At 40.7% G+C, this 23642-nt stretch overlaps 1 protein-coding gene across 2 annotated transcripts in view; it reads right to left on the bottom strand.

Annotated features, from left to right (window-relative positions):
- Positions 1 to 23642, bottom strand: part of COL6A6 (collagen type VI alpha 6 chain) — a gene marked incomplete at its 5' end in the record, with an annotated part of 107036 nt that overhangs the window by 36589 nt on the left and 46805 nt on the right. For both annotated transcript variants that reach the window (XM_082625609.1, XM_082625610.1), the window contains 7 exons: positions 3717 to 3779; positions 4854 to 4889; positions 6540 to 6590; positions 7371 to 7433; positions 11875 to 11937; positions 20842 to 20904; positions 22933 to 22995. In XM_082625609.1, coding sequence (XP_082481735.1) covers positions 3717 to 3779; positions 4854 to 4889; positions 6540 to 6590; positions 7371 to 7433; positions 11875 to 11937; positions 20842 to 20904; positions 22933 to 22995 — 402 coding nt within the window. The remainder of the gene's footprint in view (positions 1 to 3716; positions 3780 to 4853; positions 4890 to 6539; positions 6591 to 7370; positions 7434 to 11874; positions 11938 to 20841; positions 20905 to 22932; positions 22996 to 23642) is intronic.

Below are 23642 nucleotides of genomic sequence, written 5' to 3'. Positions count from 1 at the left end.
ACTTTTGCTCCCTCTGGTGTCTTACTAAAATAATAGTAAGCATATTTTTTAAAAGGCAAAAATGTGACAAGCATGGGGAGAATGAGAAAGGAGACAATAACCATTAAACTTCAGAGGCTGGAAAGCAGAAGTACCAGTGTTAAATGACTTAGAGCTGAAAAAGCTGAAGCCTAGGCCAGCAGCAGGGAAAGCCAAGAATCTGTGTGTTTTATAACACACTCTCAGAAGGTACCTCCAGAAGTGGAGGTAAAGGAGAGAGGTTTAATAAGGCAGATTGGTTGAAGATCATTTTAGGAATCCCCAAGCCTCCTCCCCATTCTCTACCATTGGATGAATGTCCCTTCTTCCTCCTCAGTGACAGAGGTAAAACCGAGGTGTCTGCACTAGGAAACCCCAGGCAGAGCTGAGGGCCAGTGGTACCATCCAGAAAATAGGGTGATCAAATGAAGGTGTGGAATAGATGTGAGACCCCTAGAAAGCTGGGGTTCCCAGAAAGCTGGCAGCCAGAACTTCACCCTGAGGCAGGAGATTGAAAGAATCTTCTCAGGGGAATCTGACTAGATTTGAGAAGAAAGACCCAAAGATGCTGATATTAGACGTTTGCTAAGTAACAACTCAGATCACTCTTCAGTGACACTTGTAGTTGATGAGCCCACCCATGTCCTCGGGGTTTCCAATCGGAATTTTTGTCCTCAACTCTTCAATAGAGAGAGTTAGCCCATTCCCCGGAAACATGAGAAAGAGAGAGCAGGACAGAAAAAAAAACACACGGCAGGGAACAGACTATGTTGGGCAAAGAAGGCTCCAAAAATACTAATTTATATCCTCAGGGAGATGAGATGTTTCAACCATAAAACAAGAGCAGGATAGTATAAAAAAGGAATATTCTGACAGCAAAAAAATGAGTGCTTGAAAATTAAACTATGAGAGAAGCACTGTAAGATAAAGTCAAAGAAATCTCCCAGAAAGTAGAGCAAAAAGCCAACTTTCAGTGAAATAGGAGCTAAGTGGCAGAGGGATTGTCAGGTTTTCCTAACAAACCTTGTGAAATTAGTTGACTCTCTAAACCAGTGGTCCTTAACTGGGGGGTGGGGGGGAATTTTGTGTCCCTCAACCCTGACTCCTGTAGGGACATTTGGTAATGTCTGGAGACATTTTTGGCTGTCATAATGGTGGGGGAAATGTGGATGATGCTGACTCTAGTGGGTAGAGGCCAGGGATGCTACTAAACATCCTGCAATGCACGGAGCAGCCCCACAGCAATTATCCAGCACAAAATGTCAGCAGTGCTGTGGCTGAGGAACCCTGCCTTGAAGTATGTGCATGTGTGTCAAGTTGATAAAAAGTATAAATAAATACAAACATACCTCTATACCCAAAATAAGATAGGTTAAAAATCATGGCAAATTAAAAAAAAAAAATGTTTCAGTTGGGGGAAAAAGGTGAAGATTTAGAAAACTGAAACTAGGAATGTAATCATTCCAAGAGAACTAAAGAGACACTCAAAGATTTATCACTAAAACCTTCCAATGGGAACTTCTGATCTTTCAAAGGGAAAACCTGGAAGTTTTCAGTGTCTAAACTTCAAATTCAAAAATACTCACAGAGATGTAGAGAAAGCAGCATGGCAGGTGAAATAAGCAAGTTAAAAAACAGTGATGAAGGGCTTCCCTGGTGGCGCAGTGGTTAAGAATCCACCTGCCAACGCAGGGGACATGGGTTCAAGCCCTGGTCCGGGATGATCCCACATGCTATGGGGCAACTAAGCCTGTGTGCCACAACTACTGAGCCTGCACTCTAGATCCCGCAAGCCAAAACTACTGAGCCCGCGTGCCTAGAGCCCGTGCCCTGCAACAAGAGAAGCCACTGCAATGAGAAGCACGCGCACCGCAATGAAGAGTAGCCCCCACTTGCTGTAACTAGAGAAAGCCCGCGTGCAGCAACAAAGACCCAACGCAGCCAAAAATAAATAAAAATAAAAAGTAAATTTATATTTAAAAAAAAGTGATGAATTGTCCAATGTGGGAAAAAAATTCAAGTAACCAAAGGCCAAGAGAAAAAGATGATATATTTATTCCCCATTAGTTTATTGTTTTTAAAAAATGATTAACATGCCATTGGGCAGCAAGGGAACCCAAGAAACTGCTGACCATGTTTGCATGCCTCCAATGTTCAAGGGTAAACTACCTCATTAACAAGTAGAGGGAAAAGATCCAGAGATCTGGATTAATTTGAAAGTCTTTTCAAATTATCTTTCTTTTATCATTCTTCTTCTTCTTCTTCTTCTTCTTTGAGAACAAAAATGTTAAAGGATAGTCATCCAAAAACATGTATGAAGAAAAGAATTATATCCAGGAAACAGTCCTCTTGGGAAAAGCAGGATGGAGGGAAATAAGTTTCTTTATTTTGTACCCCTAAAACCCGCATAAATAATCTCTTCACATAAAGCTTTTGTTATACTTTTCAGGAAAAAAACAGATCAGAGTAAAACTAACTATGGTGACAAAACTGAAAAACCACCTCAAATAATAGTTTTATCAGACTTTGTGTTTTTCTTGTCCAGCAATTGACATGGTATCAAGATCAGTTTACCTGATCAGTGCTGTTCTGAAGAAAAGAGATAAAGATGGTCTCAGGAGATAATTGTCATAAGATTTTGTCTCTTATAAAGCCACCATCTCAGTTTTGCAGCTTATGATATATAAAGAGTCAGCAAAGGCAAAATCCATTCTTAGCACACGAGAACCCAAGGCAAGCTCGGGATGCTGATGCTTCTGAGGGTGCTGGAGATGGGTGTTTATTCTGAGTGGCCCAAAGCATTAGGCAATGTCTAGGTCCTCCAGGGAATAAAAAGGACACATTCATTACAGTACATTATTTTACATAATAAATGGAAACTTTCTCCTAGAGCTCAAGAGATACTTTCTTGAGCTAAATTGGGAGAGGACCACCTCATTAAAGTAGTTTAACGAGACCTTAACAGGGGAGACAAGATGCCAGTGGGCATTAAATTACACGAGATCTGCCGGGGAAATGGGATTAAACTGGCCATATTTTGTGGTGCAAAAACAGTTTTGACCACAAGGATTCCTTAAGAAACAACACACAACTTATTTCCAGTGTTAAGAATGGTACCTTGTCAACCAGATCAGGTGAACTTGGTCACTACGAGCCTTATTGCTGGCAATGAAGGATGAGTAAAATATCCATTTCCCTTTCCCAAGTTTGCCTTAACAAAAACCACACGTTTTACAAGTCTTTGGGACCAAATGACAACTCAAATGACTGTAAAAGCATGAAAAAGGACTTCCGTGGTGGCGCAGTGGTTAAGAGTCTGCCTGCCAATGTAGGGCACACGAGTTCAAGCCCTGGTCTGGGAAGATCCCACATGCCATGGAGCAACTAAGTCCGTGCGCTACAACTACTGAGCCTGCGCTCTAGAGCCCGCGTGCCACAACTACTGAGCCCACGTGCCACATCTACTGAAGCCTGCACGCCTAGAGCCCGTGCTCTGAAACAAGAGAAGCCACCACAATGAGAAGCCCGAGCACCGCAACGAAGAGTAACCCCCACTCGCCGCAACTAGAGAAAGCCCGTGCACAGCAATGAAGACCCAACGCAGCCAAAAATAATAAAATAAATAAATAAACAAACAAACAAAAAAGGACTTCCCAAAGTAGCTGAGGTTGTAAGGCTTTGCAGCCTGAGAAACTTACCATCTTGCCTCTAGTGCCCTTGGGTCCAGTTTCTCCTAGACCACCAGGGTCCCCAACCTCACCCTAAATAAGTTCAGAGAAATAAAATAAAATGGTTAGTAAAATCAAAGGGATATATCTCATTGTATTTTTATACTGATTCCAACATGAAGACATTTTTCACATATATTTTTATTTTTAATAGTCTTCTTTGAAGTGTTCCCCCCAATAACCCCTCATTTTTAAATTCTCAACACAGTACACTGGAGCCTCACTGTTTTATTTCTCTGTCTCTCCAGCCAGAACACAGCCTCCTTGGAGATATGAACTGTGCTTTTCATTTTGTCCCTTGATCCAATCACAGGACCTAGCATTTACTGAGCTCAGTCAATCTTTCCAGCAGAAGTGAAAGCCTTAAGGTAGAGGACAACATCCCTAACTTATTATCTGAAGGTGCCTTATAAACACGTTGGGAGAATTGAGGCAGGTGAGATCAGGTAATTTTGGTTTTCCTTACATTTTACTTCCCTTTGAGCAAAGAGGAAAATACATATGGTAAAGGGGAAGGAGTACACATGAGGAGAAAAATAAAGATGATTTCTTCCTTTACGTATGAATTAAAAACTAGAAATGAGGGACTTCCCTGGTGGTGCAGTGGTTAAGAATCTGCCTGCCAATGCAGGGGACACGGGTTCGATCCCTGGTCCGGGAAGATCCCACATGCCGCGGAGCAACTAAGCCCGTGCGCCACAACTACTGAGCCTGCACTCTAGAGCCCGCAAGCCACAACTACTGAGCCTATGTGCCACAACTATTGAAGCCCGTGCACCTAGAGCCCGTGCTCTGCAACAAGAGAAGACACTGCAGTGAGAAGCCCGCGCACCGAAAAAAAGAGTAACTCCCACTCTCTGCAACTAGAGAAAGTCCACAGGAAGCGACGAAGACCCAATGCAACCAAGAAATAAATAAATAAATTTATATTAAAAAAAAACTAGAAATGAAATATTTTTAAAAGTCTGCTTCCTCCTTCTCCCCTTTCCCCATAAAGTTTTCTTTTTATTCATTTATAATTAACTATCCTTCTATTATCCTATAATACATTTCATAAGCCCAGGAGTATCTCTGATTGATCCCTAGTTAGTATGAAGTACACGGTACCTTAGGCCCAATTTCTCCAGGGAATCCTTCTTGCCCCTATAATCAACAGTGGAGAAAATTAATATATGCACATATCACCAGGATAGGCTTATATTGACTTTAATTTTGCCTGCTGCCTTATTTAGTTTAAGTGCCTCTGAACCGAGGAAGGGCCAGAACAATTGAAAATGAAACTGTATGGCATGATTTGAGAAACCAACTCCAATTTCTAAATTAAACTATTTACTGGTCTCACCAAAATGTCATAACAACCTAAGACCAAATGGGTAAATGCACACATCTGACGAATTACACATCAGCTCTCCTTCAGATGTAGACATTCGACAGGATAGCTGGCCATCTGGCCACGTGTTTCTGAAACAGTCTTCTTAAATGGGTTTCAATTTTGGGGAAGAAATTGGGGAAGCCTGCCGTCTAAATTTGATCATTTGTTTTCTGGTCCTCTGTTTACCTTCTTTGGCCACAGACTATAGTTGAAGAGGTATGATAATCCTCATTTGATGAAAAACATATTTTATTAAGATAAAGTTTATTTTCTGATCATTAAAAGTAAGATCTCCTCAAATATATTTAAAATATAAAAGGATAGAAAGAAGAAAAATCACCCAAATCTCACTTCCCATACTGTTACTATAAATATTTTGCATATTTTCTTTAATCTTTCTAAATGCATTTCTAAAATGCATTTTAGCACAATTGGGATAAGTGTTTTTTCTTATTACATTCTGATTTTTACTTGACATTGTCACAGGAGTTCTATACAATTATGTATAAACATTTACATTCATTTTAAAGAGTGGCTAATATTTCAATGCTATAAGCTACTCAATAGTTCCATTTTTAACAAATATTAAGGTTGTTTTCAATTATTCTCTATTCTAGTGAAAATTTCACTGGAAATACTTCATTCATTAGGGTTTTTTTCTTTTTAAGAAATTTTAGCTGTTTGGGGTTTGTTTATTCTTCCAGACAGCCTCTTGCATCATTCCCATTGGGATTTCATTTAGAATTACATTGATCCTTTATAATGTTTTAGACTTTCCAACAAGAACTTGGTATGTCTCCATTTATGAAATTTTATATCTCAGTAATTTTGGTCATAGGTCTTGAACATTTTTGTAGAAAGGATATTCTTAACTATATTATGTTTTTGTGGATGTTATTATGAGTTCTAAGTGGTTATTGTTGGTATATAGCAATCACTGCTTTTGATAAGTTTATCTTACTTCCAGACACTTAAATATTCAGTGACAATATAAAGTTATAATTCTGATAGAAAGTTACAAGGTTTAATTTTGAAGTTACTGCTTGGACCAATGCATTTGGAAAGGCTCTGTAAAACTTCTCACTAATGATTAGAGTAAACATAGAGGACAAATTTTGGAATGCCTCCCTAAGGCTCTAGATTAGATGTACTATTCAGGCTGAACTAGTCAGGCCCTGGCTGCACATCTCTGCAAAGAACAGAAAAATAATTTCAGGTTTCACTTGTTGCCTGGCCCTTAGGTTTAAGTTGTTTTCTTTTTTTCTACCATATTCCCCACAAAATATCAGCAAATAAATGATCAAAATCTATCTATAAAGGTCCAAGTCTACCTTATTCACTTCTTTTTTCTCTTAAATGTGACCATAAGGAGCAACAAAAAATAAATGGAAAATGACCAGCTTTCAGTCGATGTGTCTTACCTTTGCTCCTTTACTTCCAACACTACCATAACCTGGGTTGCCATCATCACCCTGTAAACAAAGCAATTATTTACAAACATCCCTTACTGCAGACAGAGGCAGGCTTATTCACAAGAGAACTAGACAGACAGTTTTTTGGTTTGATTAGGAAAAATTAGGCAGCAGGATTCTCCCTCTGGGGCAGGCCACTGACATAGTGGCACTGAAGGAAACTCTCAATAACAGGCACAGACAATGCACTGTCCCTTAATCTCACTTGTCTCATCTGTAAAGATGAATAATAATTGTACCTGCTCATCATGTTATGAGGATTAAATGAGAAAATTTCAGGTGTGTAATAATCTTAATAAAAGAATGTAGAAGTGTTATCTCTCCTGGATAACATTTGTATTTTAATACCTTAGCTCTAAACCATTTTCAGTTTTCTGGATAAAAGTAAGATCTCCTAAATGTCTGGGCACTGGCCACTGTTGGATCCTTGTCAAGGTCTTAGTGAGAAGCCCCGAGCACTGGGGGAAAGGTGGGCTCAGTTTCCCATGAACAGGTTTGGATGAGAGGAAAGAATGCAAGAAAGGTTATGGGGTTGTTAAACACAAGTTTTGTCCATTTTATCATTTGGCTTCAAAAGCATCCCAGCCAGGATGCTTGGTACCTGGGAAGTTGCTACCTTGGAAAAGCTGGTCAAGAAGAGGATGAAATCTCAATCACTAGAAAGCTCTACAGCTAGATTGGGATGTTATCTTCAACACGCTCTTCAGAGAACCACACCTGATGTCTATTGAACTAAAAGGATTCCAAGAGCCAGATCAAAAGTAGGAATAAAATGCAAACCGGCAAGCCTCGAGGACCCCAAAGGCCAACGGCTCCCTTTTCTCCCACAACGCCAGGTTCTCCCTGTCAAAGAGAACAATGAAATGTGTCCTTATTAGATTGTTTTTGTAAAGGAAATTAGAAATGATGGCACCAAGACAAGAATTTTCAACTGCATCCATGTGTATCACAGTGACAATGACTTTGTGGCCAGGACTGTGTCTGTAAGCAATACAAGAGGAACTGCTGTTGTTGGTGAGTGAAGTCTCCTCCATTGATAAATGAAGCCCCAGCAAGTCTGATGTATTGTTTAGTGCAAGTTGCCATCTTAGCAGCTCAGTGCTATGAGCCGCACCCTTGGAAATGTCTTACCATGAGTCAAAGAGGAGGCTCTGTACTGTCTTAAAAAATTAACAAAACAGTTTTCTATGATGATCCATGAAAATCTTCTGGCTGCTGCAGAAACAAGAGGCCTATTAATCTACTTTAAATCAAGATAGCCAAGGTAGCACGACATCCCTGGCAATAGTTTCTGACTTCTGACTAATAGAACACCTACTGTGGATTATAAATCAACCTCAGTATTACGGTGAGGAAATCCAGCTACTTGGGAAAGTTAACATAGGTTTACAAAAGAAGGTTAACTCCTCTTCTTAAAAAAAAAGTAGCTTTTGGGGCTTCCCTGGTGGCGCAGTGGTTGACAGTCCGCCTGCCGATGCAGGGGACGCGGGTGCGTGCCTCGGTCCGGGAAGATCCCACATGCTGTGGAGCGGCTGGGCCCATGAGCCATGGCCGCTGAGCCTGCGCGTCCGGAGCCTGTGCTCCGCAACGGGAGAGGCCACAGCAGTGAGAGGCCCGCGTACCGCAAAAAAAAAAAAAAAAAAAAAATAGCTTTTAAAGTTTAGATTTTAAATGTACAAAATGTTGTGAAGACAGTACAGAGAGTTCCTATACATTCCACATTTAGCCGCCTCTATTGTTAATATCACATTAGTTACATTAGTAGGAACATTTGTCATAGCAAATACATGGATATTAACTCATTAACTAAGCCCATACTTTATTCAGATTTCCTTAGCTTTTACCACTTAATCTCCTTTTCCTGTTCCAGGACCCCATGTCTCTGTAGGCTCCTCTAGACGAGGAGAGTTTATCTGGTTTTCCGGTTTCTGATGACCTTGACAGTTTTGAGAAGCATTGATCAGATATTTTGTAGAATGTCCCTCAGTTGGAGTTTGACTGATGTTGTGCTCATGATTATGCTGTGTTTTATGAGTTTGGGGAGAAAAGACCACAGAGGTGAATTGCCCTTTTTATCACATTGTATCAAGATTATATCCTATCAACATGGCTGGCACTGTTGATGGTAACCTTGACCATCTGGCTGAGGGAGGCTTGGCTAAGTTTCTCCACTGTCTAGTTATTCCCCCTGCCCTTTCCACAAAGCTCTCTCTGGGAGAAAGAGTGTGGAAGGGTGCCCAGCCCATGCTGAAGGAGTGGGAGTGGTTTACTCATTGTTAAGGACAGAATGACAACACAGTACATGTGAGGAATCCAAATGAACAAATGTCCACCGGCACTGACTGACCCCGGGGGGCAGGCAGTGGGAAGAGAGAGGGTTCCATGGAAGGGAGGCAGAAGATCACCTGCCCTGAAGCCTTTCTTTCAGGGTGGTGTCCCCCACAGTGTGCTCTGGGGGGCACCTGCCTCCAAATTACCTGGGGTCCACGGGCAAAAGGAAATTCCAGGACCCCATCGGTATCAGTCTCTGGTGGTGGAGCCCAAGGATATGCCTTTATAAATAAGCTTCTCAGTGGATTCTTACGCACACTGAAATTTGAGAACATCTGCTTTAAGGCAGGAAGACAAGGGAAGCCATGAGGCTTGTCCAGGGTCAAACACTTTATTATTGGTTACAGCCAGGTGTTGAGCTCAGTATTAATTGCTGGGTTGCTTGCCTCCCTGGGAACTTGAGCTTAATAGAGTAAGGCAGGAGTAAGTGTCTGGGGCTCATCTCAGTTAATTATGAGTCTAGAAGACTTGGTCCACCTTGGGGCTGCCCAAAGGGTTTGGGTTTGCTTTGAGGGCACTTACCCCCCAAATTCTTGCCTCTCCCATTCAAAAGTCCCTCTTATTAATAATGATATTCTTTGGCACAACTACCCTGCTCCTATCTATCTCCTTCCATACTTCTTTCTACACGCTCAGCTACATCCCCCTCTAGGGTCCCTCCATCCCTGTCTTGGTCCCTTCCAACACACCCCATGGAGTGCCTTCATTTCACATGCAAACCTTCACTATACACCCATGATGTCTGCACACACACATCCTCACTCTAAGATAAACTGTGTTCTTACCAGTGACACCACTTCCCCTCCAGCCCTCTCCAGGGCAAGAAGGCAGCAATGTATCTCTTCCAAACTTTCCTTTCCAGACCATTATTGCTACACCACATGCTCTAGTAATCCCTTCCTTTTGGAGCTGATTATCCTTGTCATCCATGGATCACATTTCATCCTGCGGTCAGCTGTCTTTGTAACACTCGGCTGCTGGCTCCATCATGTCCGCGCTTCTTAGCAGTTCTCCATTCCAATGCTCGCCCCTCTGCTTATGCCCTCAAGAAATTTCTCCATTAATTATCTACACTTTCTCACATCTTCAACTTCCTCTTTTCTCTCTGTTTTTCTTTTCTCTGTTTATAAAAGTAAACTACAGCCCCTCTTCTTATGCCCTCAAGAAATTTCTCCATTAATTATCTACACTTTCTCACATCTTCAACTTCCTCTTTTCTCTCTGTTTTTCTTTTCTCTGTTTATAAAAGTAAACTACAGCCTCTTCTATCATTGAAAACAAATAAATAGCCTGCTCCAATCTGTTCTAGACCTTGCCAGTACCAGCAGTTAATGTCCCATCTCACCCCCAAAGCCTAGTTTCTCCAAAGAGTAGTTTACAGCCCAGCATCCATTTCCTCCTCATGAACACATTGTTCAGTCCTCTGCAGCCAGTCAATTGTTACATTTTGGAATCTATTCTTTGGCTCATTTAGCCAGCAGATGTGGTGGCTTCTCCAGTCCTCTCTTTCTTACCTGCTTGATGCCAGCTGAGACTCCTGACCTCCCTTTCTAGGACTCTCCTTAGCATCCAGTGTACTTTTCTGCTTCTTTCCCATCCTCCACTTACCCTTCTTACAAATGGTCATCACCAAGAGTCCTTTTAAACTCCAAATGATTCTGAAACCTCCATCTCCAACCAGTCCTAGACCCTCTCCTCTATTCCCCAAACCAAGCATTTTGCCTCACTCCTATTCCTCACTCTGACTTTCCCACTTCTGTGATGGGGTTCCTGCTCATGCTGGAAGCCCAGAGTCATCCAGCCCTCTTCTCTCTGCCTCAGTTCCCTCTTGAGAGAGCCCTACAGAGTCATCATGGGTCCCTCCTGTCCTCACCCTGTTAAGTCATCCACTCACTGCTGGTCTTGGAGACTGTGAGAGGACACCAACCTGCCTCCTAGCTTCTAATCTCTCAGCCTTCGAAATAGTCCCACACTGAGTTGCCTATTTAAAACCTTCCAAAGTCTGGCTGTGCTTGTACATGCCAATCACAAATTGTAAATAACACTGTGCTGGCTACCTAGTCAAGTCAGTCACCACAGACTTTCTTGTTCTTTATGGTCCCCCACACAGGATCGTTTTTCATCCCCCAAATACCGGCTCATGGGGTTTTTCCAATCCTGTGCTTTCCTTCACATTATTTCTTCAACCTAAATTCCTCATGCCCCCTCTCCTTGCCAAATACTTCTTACCTTCCAAAGTCTACTCAAATTCTATATCCTTATGATGCCTCTTTTCCCAGCCCAGAAATACTTCTATTAACACTATGTTTAAACCTCCATTTCAGTCTACTATCCCTGACTAGTGTTTCATGTCATATTCTTGTCTTGAAAATATTCTCAATTCTGTGGGGTTGATTCTATTTCATATTTATCATTATACAACCCAGAAATTCTTTCATGAAACAAATATTTTCTAAGCACTTATGACATGTCAGGTACTGTTCGAAGCTCTAGGGATACATCGGTGAGCAAAACAGACAAAGATATCTGCTCTCCTGGAACTGACTTTAGTCCAGCTGAATGGCAGTGTAGTGTCTTGGTCTTTAAAGGTATTCAGCAAGAGTTTGTATTAATGGAGGAAAGAAATAAAGGAAGAATAAAAGAAGAGAAGGAAGGGTGGAAGGTGGGGGGGAAGAAAGGAAGGCCTGCCCTAGAACAGTTCCCCTTCCCTGATATCCTCAGCTCAGATTGGGTGTAGCCTCTTGTGAGATGATGCTGAGCTGGATTCCCTGACTTCATCTGGGTCCACACCCATGTCCTTAGATGATGCTGGCTCTCTAAGAACCAAGCCAGGGTATAGGGACAATGAGATATGTTCTCTTTTGTGTTGAAAGGGCTCTGGCTAATATAACCAGACACATTTCCCTTGAGGAGAAAACCTCAGCTTTGGTGTGTATAAAAGAATGTGACTTACTTTATTCCCTTGGTTTCCCACACGGCCTTGACTCCCTGCCTCTCCTGCTGGTCCTGGAAGCCCCTGAAACAAAACAAGGATTGCAAATATAGCTGAACATAAAGCAGCTTTCCTTGAAACATTCTGTGTCTCTTCTAAGAGGAAAATGAACCACAGATGGGAAGAGTTATGGCTTTGGAAAAAAGTATCACAGCTGTCAAATGAAGACTAGTAAATAAAAGAAAACTAATAAAGTAATTCAGGCCAGATGTTGCCTAATGATTGTGTTTCCCTGTGAGTCTTCTCTTCGAAAGAGATTTTAGTTTCTCACTGTTTTGCTGTTATAGCAGATGTTGCTAAAATGTCTAAAATTTGAAGAAGGCATTTCAGGTGACGTTTGCCTTGGACTGTATTATTCCTGGTTCCTCGTTTTGAAAAAGCATGTTGTTAAGGTTACCTTATCTTTATTTGCAAATAATATGATTAATACAATAGAAAACTCAAGAAACTTTACTAACAATAATTAGCACTCATAAGATATGTTCAGGTGGTACAAGATAAATATTCTGACATCATTTTCTCTTTCCTAGAAAAGTTAGAAAAGTAAATGTAAATAAATTTCCATTTATCAATATGAGAAAAAAACTGTAAAATACTCAGAATAAATTTAACAAGAAAGATAAAAGACCTACATAAAGAAAGTTTTAAGATTTTACTGAAGAACATAACAAAATTTAAACAAATGTATAAATATACCATGCATCAATATGGAAAGTCTATTTGATATAATAGAAGTCTCTCTAATATTCTAGAAAGCATACTTTCTTGGAACAGCTTTAGAGCTGAACATTAAAAAATTCCAATTCAGAGGCAGCCCAACTGCCTTCCTATGTTATTGACACTTGGGATCGGATTTTTCCTTGGGATATCCAAACACATGGCAACAGAAATCTCTTTTGGTTAAACTGTTTACAGGTACTTGTAAATTGTCCAAACACCAGTGAATTGAAATCATTTTCACATTTTTTTGCCATGGTTACTATAATTTAAAAATAAATAAACCAAATCTGTGTAATAAGCATGATACTTAGTAAGTTCATTTTATGAGAAAAAAATTAACATTAAACTTTTCATCTTTTAAAGAATTAAAGATGTAATAAGTTGGACATAAAAAAAAATCCTAATAGGAAAGATTGTTGAACAATGAATTAGTTACTAGGAAAGATAATAATGATCTTCCCACAACCTTCCATTTTCCTCTCTTCCTCATCTTAAAAAAGAAGTCTCAATTTCTTCATCCTCCAAAGCTCTTAACGCTTTCCCTTCTAACTTTTACCTCCATCACTGCATGGAGCTCCCATGACCTGCATGTTCAATCCAGTTGACTTTTTTCTGCTCTTACCTTATTTGAATTTGATCATGTGTTCTTTGAAACTTTTCCATTAATTTCTGTAACATCAAGTTACCATGGTCTTCCTGGCCCCTTTCTGGTCTCTTCTCAGTAAACTTTGAAGATTTTCTGTCTTCTATTTGCCTCTTAAATCTCCATGTACCCCAGGGCTCCTCTAACCTTATTTTCTCACTTCATCCCCTCTTACTGAGTGACAGCCCATATATTTTCACATACCACTTCCACAAAATGATTCCTAAATATATGACTCTGGTCCAAACCACTCAACTGAACAGCAGAATCATCTATTAAAATGCCTATTGGGTATTTCATAGGAAATGCTTACCAAAGAAAATCATATTTGCCACAAGTCACGCTCAGTCCTATTCTTTTCATAAGGAATGGTGTCACCCTTTACTCTCTTGAAACCCAATCCAGAAACCTAAGGATCATCCTAGACCCCTCCCTCTAGTTCATCTCTCAAAATCAATCAGCTAAAAGTCCTATAGGTTCTATCCCCTTTCTGTATCCATCTCTCTTCCATTCCCATGGCCATCACCTACGTTCAGGCCCTTCTTGCATTCTTGCCGAAGTTCCAGGCTTCCCTGAATGTAGCCTGGCCTCGTTCTAATCCATTCTCCTTCCTTTTTCTCTTTTGATTTAAAATGTCAGGCTGACGATGCTATCGCTTTGTCTGAAATTCTGAATTCTGAGTAGATTTCAGAATAAAATTGAAGGTCTTTATTGATATGTAAAATCCCTCAAAATGTGGGTATTGCATGCCTCTGCAGTCATCAGTCACTCTATGGTCATGCTCATCAAACCATCTGAAGTCCCCAAATTCTTCCCATTGTCTTATGTCTCCACACTTATGCAAGATGTTCCCTTAGCTGTTTCATTTTCCCATCTAGGGAGAGGTACAATCTCCCTTTCTTGAAAATCTTACTTTTAGCATCACTGTTTCAAGAAGAAGACCTGAACTCCCTGGCTGAATTGGGCCACATAATTATCCCACAGATTCCTCTACTCTGTAGGTAGTTGTTCATTTATTTCTCTCATCCACTAGATGCCAGCCTGTACACTCCTTGAAAGAAGGGGCACATCTTATTGAATTCATATCTGTGGAACTTAGTATTGTATGTAGAACCAATCAATCCACCCATCCATTTCTCTATCTATCCATCCACCTATCCAGGAATGGTCCCCAAGAGGGATGAAATAGTGTGTTTAACTTGTTGGTCTTCCATATGAAATTTTCATGTACTTCACATGTACATGAAACGTACTTCTGAAGTAGAGAGATTTTAATTGTCCTTGACAATAAGAGGTATATTGGAAATCTTGCTTAAGAGCTCACTTTTTATGCTTCCTTCAGACATAATGAGCTCTATGAGATGAAGGAGATTTCTCAGAGATTACTTCCTGTATAGTCCCCACAAGCACACGCAAGCACAATGAGAGATAATCCTGTTTGAAACTCCTTCAAAATAAAAGATTTCTTGGATGGATGGATGGAAATGGACAGTCTTGTAATTAGAACATCAGAAAACCTGATCCTGTTTCCTGTGCAGAATCACACAAAGTACCAAACCAGGGTTTGTGACTGCTTGAATGGGGCTTAAACGTCAGTGAATTGTTACCCAGATATATTACCTACTCAAATACAGCTGGTTGTAAAAGAGACTATGTTTGTAAAGGAAAGAAGGAAAATTCCCTGCCACCCCTAAGATATCAAGAGTCAAAAATTTGCCTGGATCTGAGATCAAGAGCAGCTGTGGAGTATAAAGAGGAGCTCAGGGCATCTAAAGGGAAAGAGCGTTAGCCAAATCTCCATTGGCTTTGTTGTAATGACAGCCCTTTATTGAGCATTTATTTTGTGGAAGGCACTGTACTAAGAAGTATATATTTATATATAGGCTTCTTCAATCCTTACAACAACACAATGAGATACATATTCTTTTTTTCTTTTAACATCTTTATTGGAGTATAACTGCTTCACAATGGTGTGTTAGTTTCTGCTGTATAACAAAGTGAATCAGCTATACATACACATTTATACCTATTTCTCCTCCCTCTTGTGTCTCCCTCCCACCCTCCCTATCCCACCCCTCTAGGTGGACACAAAGCACTGAGCCATGAGGCTGCTTCCCACTAGCTACCTATTTTACATTTGGTAGTTCAGATACATATTCTTAACACCATTTTACCACTCAAAAACAGATTCTCAAAGCATTTAACCACAAATCACTCGGTTAATAAGAGGATGAGATGGGAACGCAACTGGATTCTGACTCTAAAGACTGAACTGCCAGCCACTGTGTCTGCTGTTCTGAGGCCGATGTCTGGGACAGGATTCCAAAACTCTTACCATCCATGCACCAGCTGAGACTGGAGTTTTAAAAATGTGAATCTCCAAGCTTGATGCAGGAGGCTGGGCCCAGATCTAACCTCCAACATGGGGACTTGGGCTGGGGATCATGTTCACTTTGAGACTCTGACACAGAGTCCTTGGCAATCACAACTGCTTAAGTGAGGATAGAGAGGAGGTGTTTAGAGGAGGTGTAAATGTTTTAAAAATGTCCTCAGGTAGCATCTTATCACAAGGGATTGTACTAGGAGTTTGGGATAAATGGCTGGGGCACTGCCAAGAACACTTTGACTTTGGATGGGATATGGCAGGGCAGGGGCAAGAGCTGTGGGTTCTTCCCATACTTAAAAGGAATCTGTCTCAGTTTTATGGGGGTAAAATCTTTTCTACACTCACAACCAGCAAATATCATGCTGGGATGGCACAACTCAAGGAGATTAAATGCTCAGCTTCTGTAAGAGTCAGATATGAGCTAAGTCTGAGAAATAAAAATCAAGAGACCAGCAAGGGGTGGGCTAATGCAAGAGCAAACCCCAAGACACCTGAGAAGATGCTGCCCTGGATGGTGCTAGTGTAGGAGATGGCCCCCAACCTCAACTTCTGATCCTTTTTCATGCACCCTACACTCCATCCACATTGAACCATTTATGGTTTCCCAAACTCACCTTGATCTCTTTTCAGACAACCTGGTTCCTTTCCTGTGCCTGCCTCTCCCTTGGACACCTGGAAAACACCTCCTTATCCTGCAAAAGCTAAGCCACTCTTCCTCCTTTAACTCCATCCATTCTCCCACCACTCTACCTTGGGTATAATTCTATTTTAACATTCAGTATGTCACATCTCAATTATTTGTTTGCATGAGTTTCCTTTATGAGACTGGGAGCACTTTAGGCTAGGGTCTATGTTTCATTCACCCTTTTATTTTACTACAGGGCCTGACACACAGGAAGTGCTCAGTACATGTTTGTCAAGTGAGTAAAAGAAATGGTTGATGGGGCTTCCCTGGTGGCGCAGTGGTTGAGAGTCCGCCTGCCGATGCAGGGGACGTGGGTTCGTGCCCCTGTCTGGGAAGATCCCACATGCCGCGGAGTGGCTGGGCCCGTGAGCCATGGCCGTTGAGCCTGCACGTCCGGAGCCTGTGCTCCGCAACGGGAGAGGCCACAACAGTGAGAGGCTTGCGTACCGCAAAAAAAAAAAAAAGAAAAAAGAAATGGTTGATGGATCATCCAATCTGGATTATGCAGAATGATGAAATTCAATGACTTCAATATAGATTATATATTGTTATAGTGTTACTATTATTATGGCCTTCCTTGGATTGGCATTAGCATGCTTTGGGCATAAAATGAGCCTGTTAACTTAGGTAATGTTGATGCAATATAGTAGTAAAAACATTTATATGATGCGTATTATATTGCAGGCACTGTTCTAAGCTCTTATATATATTAAAGCATTTAATCTTCGCAACAGTTCAATGTGGTAGCTATTATTACTATTCTCAGTTTACAGCAGGGAAAACTGAGACATAGAGAGGCTAAATAATTTGCCCAAGGCCACACGGCTAGGAAGATACAAACCTGGCAATCTAACCCAGGCAGGCTGGCTCCAGACTCTGTGCCCTTGACTACTATGATATGCTTTAAAAAAATAACAACAGAAATTATACTTTGTATCCCAAATTTGCACTGAATGATTTCAACCTTCCTTGGTATTTCATATGATGCTTGATATTTCATATGATATTTCTAAGTATTTAAAGAATAATTCCAGCTCTAACTGGAATTAGTATTTTACATCTGATTTTCTATTTCTTTTCTAAGCATTGGTTATATTAGTGTAGGACTTGAAGGTAAACCAAACAAGAAGGGAACAAAGGAAGGTACAAAAGAATATGCCATTCCTTTCAAAGTTCTTTCTTCTTTGTCATTGTACCATGGACTGTACTTCTTTTATCTCATAGCTATATACTTGGCTGGATTAGCACGTTTGATCTAAGCAGAATTCCCCAACAGTGCGTAAATTAATGTCTTCAGAACACTGTCAACAGAAATCACATCCCTTTTTCTAAATGTACATCCTAAGAAACACTTTAAAGCCTGCAGTTAGAAACCACTCATGTAGATTAATCTCCAAAATTTATAAGCAGTTCATGCAGCTCAATAGCAAAAAAACAAACAACCCAATCCAAAAATGGGCAGAAGACCTAAATAGACATTTCTCCAAAGAAGATATACAGACTGCCAACAAACACATGAAAGAATGCTCAACATCATTAATCATTAGTGAAATGCAAATCAAAACTACAATGAGATATCATCTCACACCAGTCAGAATGGCCATCATCAAAAAATCTAGAAACAATATATGCTGGAGAGGGTGTGGAGAAAAGGAAACACTCTTGCACTGCTGGTGGGAATGTGAATTGGTAGAGCCACTATGAAGAACAGTATGGAGGTTCCTTAAAAAACTACAAATAGAACTACCATATGGCCCAGCAATCCCACTACTAGGCATATACCCTGAGAAAACCATAATTCAAAAAGAGACATGTACCAAAATGTTCATTGCAGCTCTATTCACAATAGCCCGGAGCTGGAAACAACCTAAGTGTCCATCATCGGATGAATGGATAAAGAAGATGTGGCACATATATACAATGGAATATTACTCAGCCATAAAAAGAAATGAAACTGAGCTATTTGTAATGAGGTGGATAGACCTAGAGTCTGTCATACAGAGTGAAGTAAGTCAGAAAGAGAAAGACAAATACCGTATGCTAACACATATATATGGAATTTAAGGAAAAAAAATGTCATGAAGAACCTAGTGGTAAAACAGGAATAAAGACACAGACCTACTTGAAAATGGACTTGAGGATATGGGGAGGGGGAAGGGTAAGCTGTGACAAAGCGAAAGAGAGGCATGGACATATATACAGTACCAAACGTAAGGTAGATAGCTAGTGGGAAGCAGCCGCATAGCACAGGGAGATCAGCTCGGTGCTCTGTGACCACCTAGAGGGGAGGGATAGGGAGGGTGGGAGGGAGGGAGACGCAAGAGGGAAGGGATGGGGGAACAGATGTATATGTATGACTGCTTCACTTTGTTATAAAGCAGAAACTAATAAAAAAAAGAAAAAAGAAAAAAAAAAAAGAAAACACTCATGTAATTCCATTCAAGAGGCTGGTCCTTGTGCTGTAAAACATTATGAAGCCTATGTCAGTGAATTTATAGAGCCAATAAAGAAAAATACTCTCTTGTCTATCTGACTGTGTTTGTCTCCCATGGTTTTCCTTTGAAAACAACAATTTTGAGATCTAATTCATCACCTCCTGAGCACAGAAAATTCTATACATCTTTGAAATGGCACATTCACTGTTTTGACAAGGGTATTTCCAGAAAAGCAATCAAAGAAAGAAACACACTTTCCAGCCAGTTAAACGGAAGAGCTAGGCTAGAGGGAAGTGGTGCCTTTTGACTAACTCTGGTGATGCCAAGAGGCTGGATGATTTATGATCATGACCATTCCTGCCAAGGTGAGATTAAAGGGGACCCTCTCATAGAAGTATGCTACAGGGCAAATGGAATATTTTATTTGAGTAATAGCCACTTGGATACAATTTTGGATTCTAGAGCAAGGGAATTACCAAGCTCTTTGGATTTCAAACCTTTTACATCTCAATATTTCATATAAACAGATGAGATAATCACCACATATGTTTCCTTTGGCATTTACTGTTTTTATTAAAATCCCGATTTGTGGTGCCAGCAATGATTAAAGGATGTGAATCCAAAATAACTACATTTCATCAGTTTAGTCCTACATGAAATTTTAAAGTTTTCATGCTTTTTGAAGGGGCACATTCATCAAAATTAGGAACAAATATCATTATGAGCAGGAATTAATATGCTTTAAAATATTGTGTCATGAGATACAAGTTCATGCAAATAGCTTCTGAAAAATTTTGATGATGAACATATCCACTTAAGCATTGGACCACTGCCCAGTTTAACTAATGGACACAAAGTAATGGATTCCCTTTATCTTCATGTTAGCCCAGAGCACAAGTCCCAACTGAGACTCATTCATTCATTTACTGATTAATTCATTATACAAATGTGTGTGGAAGCACTCTTATTCTGGGCTCTGGGACAAAGTCCTAGCCCTCACAGAGCTTACAGTCTAGAAGGGAAGACACACAGCTAAGCAAATAAGTATATTCTATAATAGCTGGTAGTCAAGGACCAGATCATGTATAGGGACTTGCTATTCAGAGTGTGGTCTGGGGACCAGCAGCATCAGCATCATCTAGGAGCTTGATGGAAGTGTAGCATCTCAAGCCCCATCCCACAACTACTCAATCAGAATCTGCATTTTTTAAAAAATTATTTATTTATTTATTTATGGCCATGTTGGGTCTTCATTGTGGTGTGTGGGCTTTTCATTGTGGTGGCTTCCCTTGTTGTGGAGCACGGCCCCCATGTGCGTGGGCTTCAGTAGTTGTGGCACGTGGGCTCAGTAGTTGTGGCTTGTGGGCTCTAGAGCATAGGCTCAGTAGTTGTAGCACACGGGCTTAGTTGCTTTGCAGCATGTGGGATCTTCCCAGACCAGGGCTTGAACCCATGCCCCCTGCATTGGCAGGCGGATTCTTAACCACTGTGCCACCAGGGAAGTCCCCAGAATCTGCATTTTAAACAACTTCTCTATGTGATTATTATGCACTTTGAAGGTAGAGAAGTGCTGATATTGGACAGTTAATTCCCAATTCTGGGTGTGTGTATTAGAACCACCTGGAGAGAATTAAGATTTAAGTGGTCTGGGGAGAGTTCCAGGTGGTAGAGTGTTTAACAGTCATCCTGGGAGATTCTCGTGTGGTTAGTTGAGAACCACTGAAGTAGGTTGTATTCTGGGTGCAAAGAGAAGCCCCTTAGGATGGGGATAATGAAGTCACGTGACCTGATTTACACAGAGGAGGAACTCTTAACCTCATAGTAATGGCTGAGCTGCCATCTTCTACCTCTGTGTCTGACTCTGACATAACAACACCCACTCTGTAAGGTAGGGAACAGAATGTGATGTGGCCACCACATCGACCCCCAAAGTCAAACTTCATACACTTTGCTGGTTCACAGGCCATACATAACTCCATTGGCAGGGAGGAAACCATAAGGACATCCACAGTCAAGCCAAGATCAAAGCCAGATGCAGTCACTGTCTCTCATTACATACCTGGGGACCTTTACTTCCCAGACCTCCTTTTTCTCCTTTCATACCAGCCTCTCCTCTTGGGCCCTACAACAGAGAATTAAAGCATTATTCTCTCCCTAAAAGAGAATACTAGATTATTAACTTGAATACTAAAAATGGAAATGCTAAGTCAGTAACGTGGACAGAAATTGGAAAGAGAACTTCACTCATGGTTTTGGTTCTGTCTTGATCGGTCGAGCTTACCCTCTCTGCAAGGATACAGGGTCAAAGCTGGCCCTTAAATGGTTGGGCATTTGTAGTCAAAGTGAAGAAATACTGAACAGCTGAATTCTCCGGTATTGCTTTCTAATTATCCTAAGCATGTTTGTACTCAAAAATAAATGTATTTCTTACATTAAAAAAAATAATCCTTACTTATGTAAATCTGAAACTGGGATAATTAAGTGGATTTTCTATTTAATGACCACACTGAATACTGGTCATAAATAAGACATGGCACATGGTAAGATGAAATTTAGATAATTCTACTTCTGTAATATTATGTTGACTATTAACTTTGGCTTGATATGTTATGCAGAGGAACCTTCATGCTGTGTTTGGTTTTTGCATCTCCTTTTAAATTATGTCATAAAAAAGTAAGAGTCTATAAAGTGGAAGAAGAGATGTAGTATTACTTGTTTAGTATGAAGTAAAACCAGCCAATCTATTGAAATGCTTCCCCAACATCTCAGTGGCAAATATTTCTCACTTGAAGGTAGGAAAAGTGAACATTCCTCGGCTGCCAAGTAAGACAAAGAAAATCCATTGAATCAGAAAGAGACAGAGGTCCCAGGGGCAGACGGTTTACTGCTCTGAAATCTTGGTAAAATGTGGATTAAGTTTCTCCTCTGATGTCTAAGGATATTTTGCCCAACTTCAGTGCAGCAGGCTGTTAACATATAATAGTTACTTCAATTTTTTTTATCTATGTGAACTAAAACTTTGAAAAATTGCAGGACCATTGCTTGTCCTGCATTTGCCAAAGAGAAAATTTACTTCTCAAGATTTCAAAAGTAAAAGTTTGGAGAGAAAAAAAAGTGTTCTAACTTTCTTATATCTGACCTTTCTTTCATCTCAGCATTTTTGAGGACTTCCTTTCCCTTCTCATGATTATTTTAGGCTATATTTTGCTCTTTCTGGCACATGCTTCCTTTCCCCTCATGTAATCAGGGTAAGAGCCAACCATGGCTTGTTCCCTGCAAAGGAAAAAGTGCTCGAGGCAGCTCCCTGGAGAAGTGAACTAGAAAGATGACTATAGATAACCCCACTGAAGACCTCAGCTCTATTTGGAACAATTCTTTCCTAGGCTAGAGTCACTTTTTCTACATCACAGGCATCCAGATATAAAACACTGAGCTCTTACTGTGCTAAATTGACCAAAATTTCCAGTTTTGAGGCTCAGTATTTTCCTTGGCTCGTCTCCCTAGGATACAATAGCCAGCCTGGACCCTGTCCTGGACTAGCCAGCACAGGGACCACTACCCAGCGTGTTCATTCCCTTTCCACCTCTTGACTGGGACAAAACTCAGATAAAGGAGACCAAATGCTGTACAAGTCAAGACTGTGTTGCTTCCTTACTTTACTACCCTGAAAACACTTGAAACATCTGTACTTCTGCAAGGGAGTTGGAGGTATTCTATCAAGGCTTCAGATTCTTCTTTCTGTTCTCAAAGCCTGACTAGTCTTTTTTTTTTTTTTTTGAACATCTTTATTGGAGTATAATTGCTTTACAATGGTGTGTTTCTGCTGTATAACAAAGTGAATCAGCTATACATATATATATATCCCCATATCTCCTCCCTCTTGTGTATCCCTCCCACCCTCCCTATCCCACCCCTCTAGATGGTCACAAAGCACCGAGCTGATCTACCTGTGCTATGCGGCTGCTTCCCACTAGCTATTTTACATTTGATAATGTATACATGTCAATGTTTCTCTCTCACTTCGTCCCAGCTTACCCTTCCCCCTCTCCATGTCCTCAAGTCCATTGTCTACATCTGCGTCTTTATTCCTGTCCTGCCTCTAGGTTCTTCAGAACCATTTTTTCAAAGCCTGATTAGTCTTGATACTTACCTGAGGACCCTGAAGTCCCAGTGACCCTGCAAGTCCATCTGGGCCTGGGATGCCCTTTTTCCCCTGTGGGGAGAGAGAGATCAAACTGTTAACATCGTTTCTTGAGAAATTTTTTCTTCTTTATGTGCAAGATTCTAAATATTTTTCCAGTCACAAAGGCAGTGCAGAATCTTTGCAAAAAATATGAAAAATAAAGGTAAATACAAGAAGGGAAATAAAAATCTTCTAGGAGCTTCCCTGGTGGCGCAGTGGTTGAGAGTCCGCCTGCCGATGCAGGGGACACAGGCTCGTGCCCCGGTCCAGGAAGATCCCACATGCCGCGGAGCGGCTAGGCCCGTGAGCCATGGCCGCTGAGCCTGTGCATCCGGAGCCTGTGCTCAGCAACGGGAGAGGCCACAACAGTGAGAGGTCCGCGTACCACAAAAAACAAAAACAAAACCAAAAAACTTCTATAATCTCATCAAGCTGAGATAACCACAGCTAATATGTTGGTGTATTTGCTTTCATTCTTTATACACATGCATGCGTGCATGCACACACACACACACACACACACATCCCTTCTTTTCCTATAATACTTGTTATATACTGTATCAAACTTGGGTATTGGCCTGAAAAAACTCACAATTTACTCCACATTTTCTTAAAAAATCTCCAGGCATCTTCCACTGTATTTATATTCAAATAGATTGAATATCTAGGGACCAAAA

The sequence above is a fragment of the Mesoplodon mirus genome (assembly GCF_964341445.2).
Source record: "Mesoplodon mirus genome assembly, chromosome: 6".
In the NCBI taxonomy this organism is placed as follows: Eukaryota; Metazoa; Chordata; class Mammalia; order Artiodactyla; family Ziphiidae; genus Mesoplodon; species Mesoplodon mirus.
This window is presented reverse-complemented; position numbering and strand designations above follow the sequence as displayed.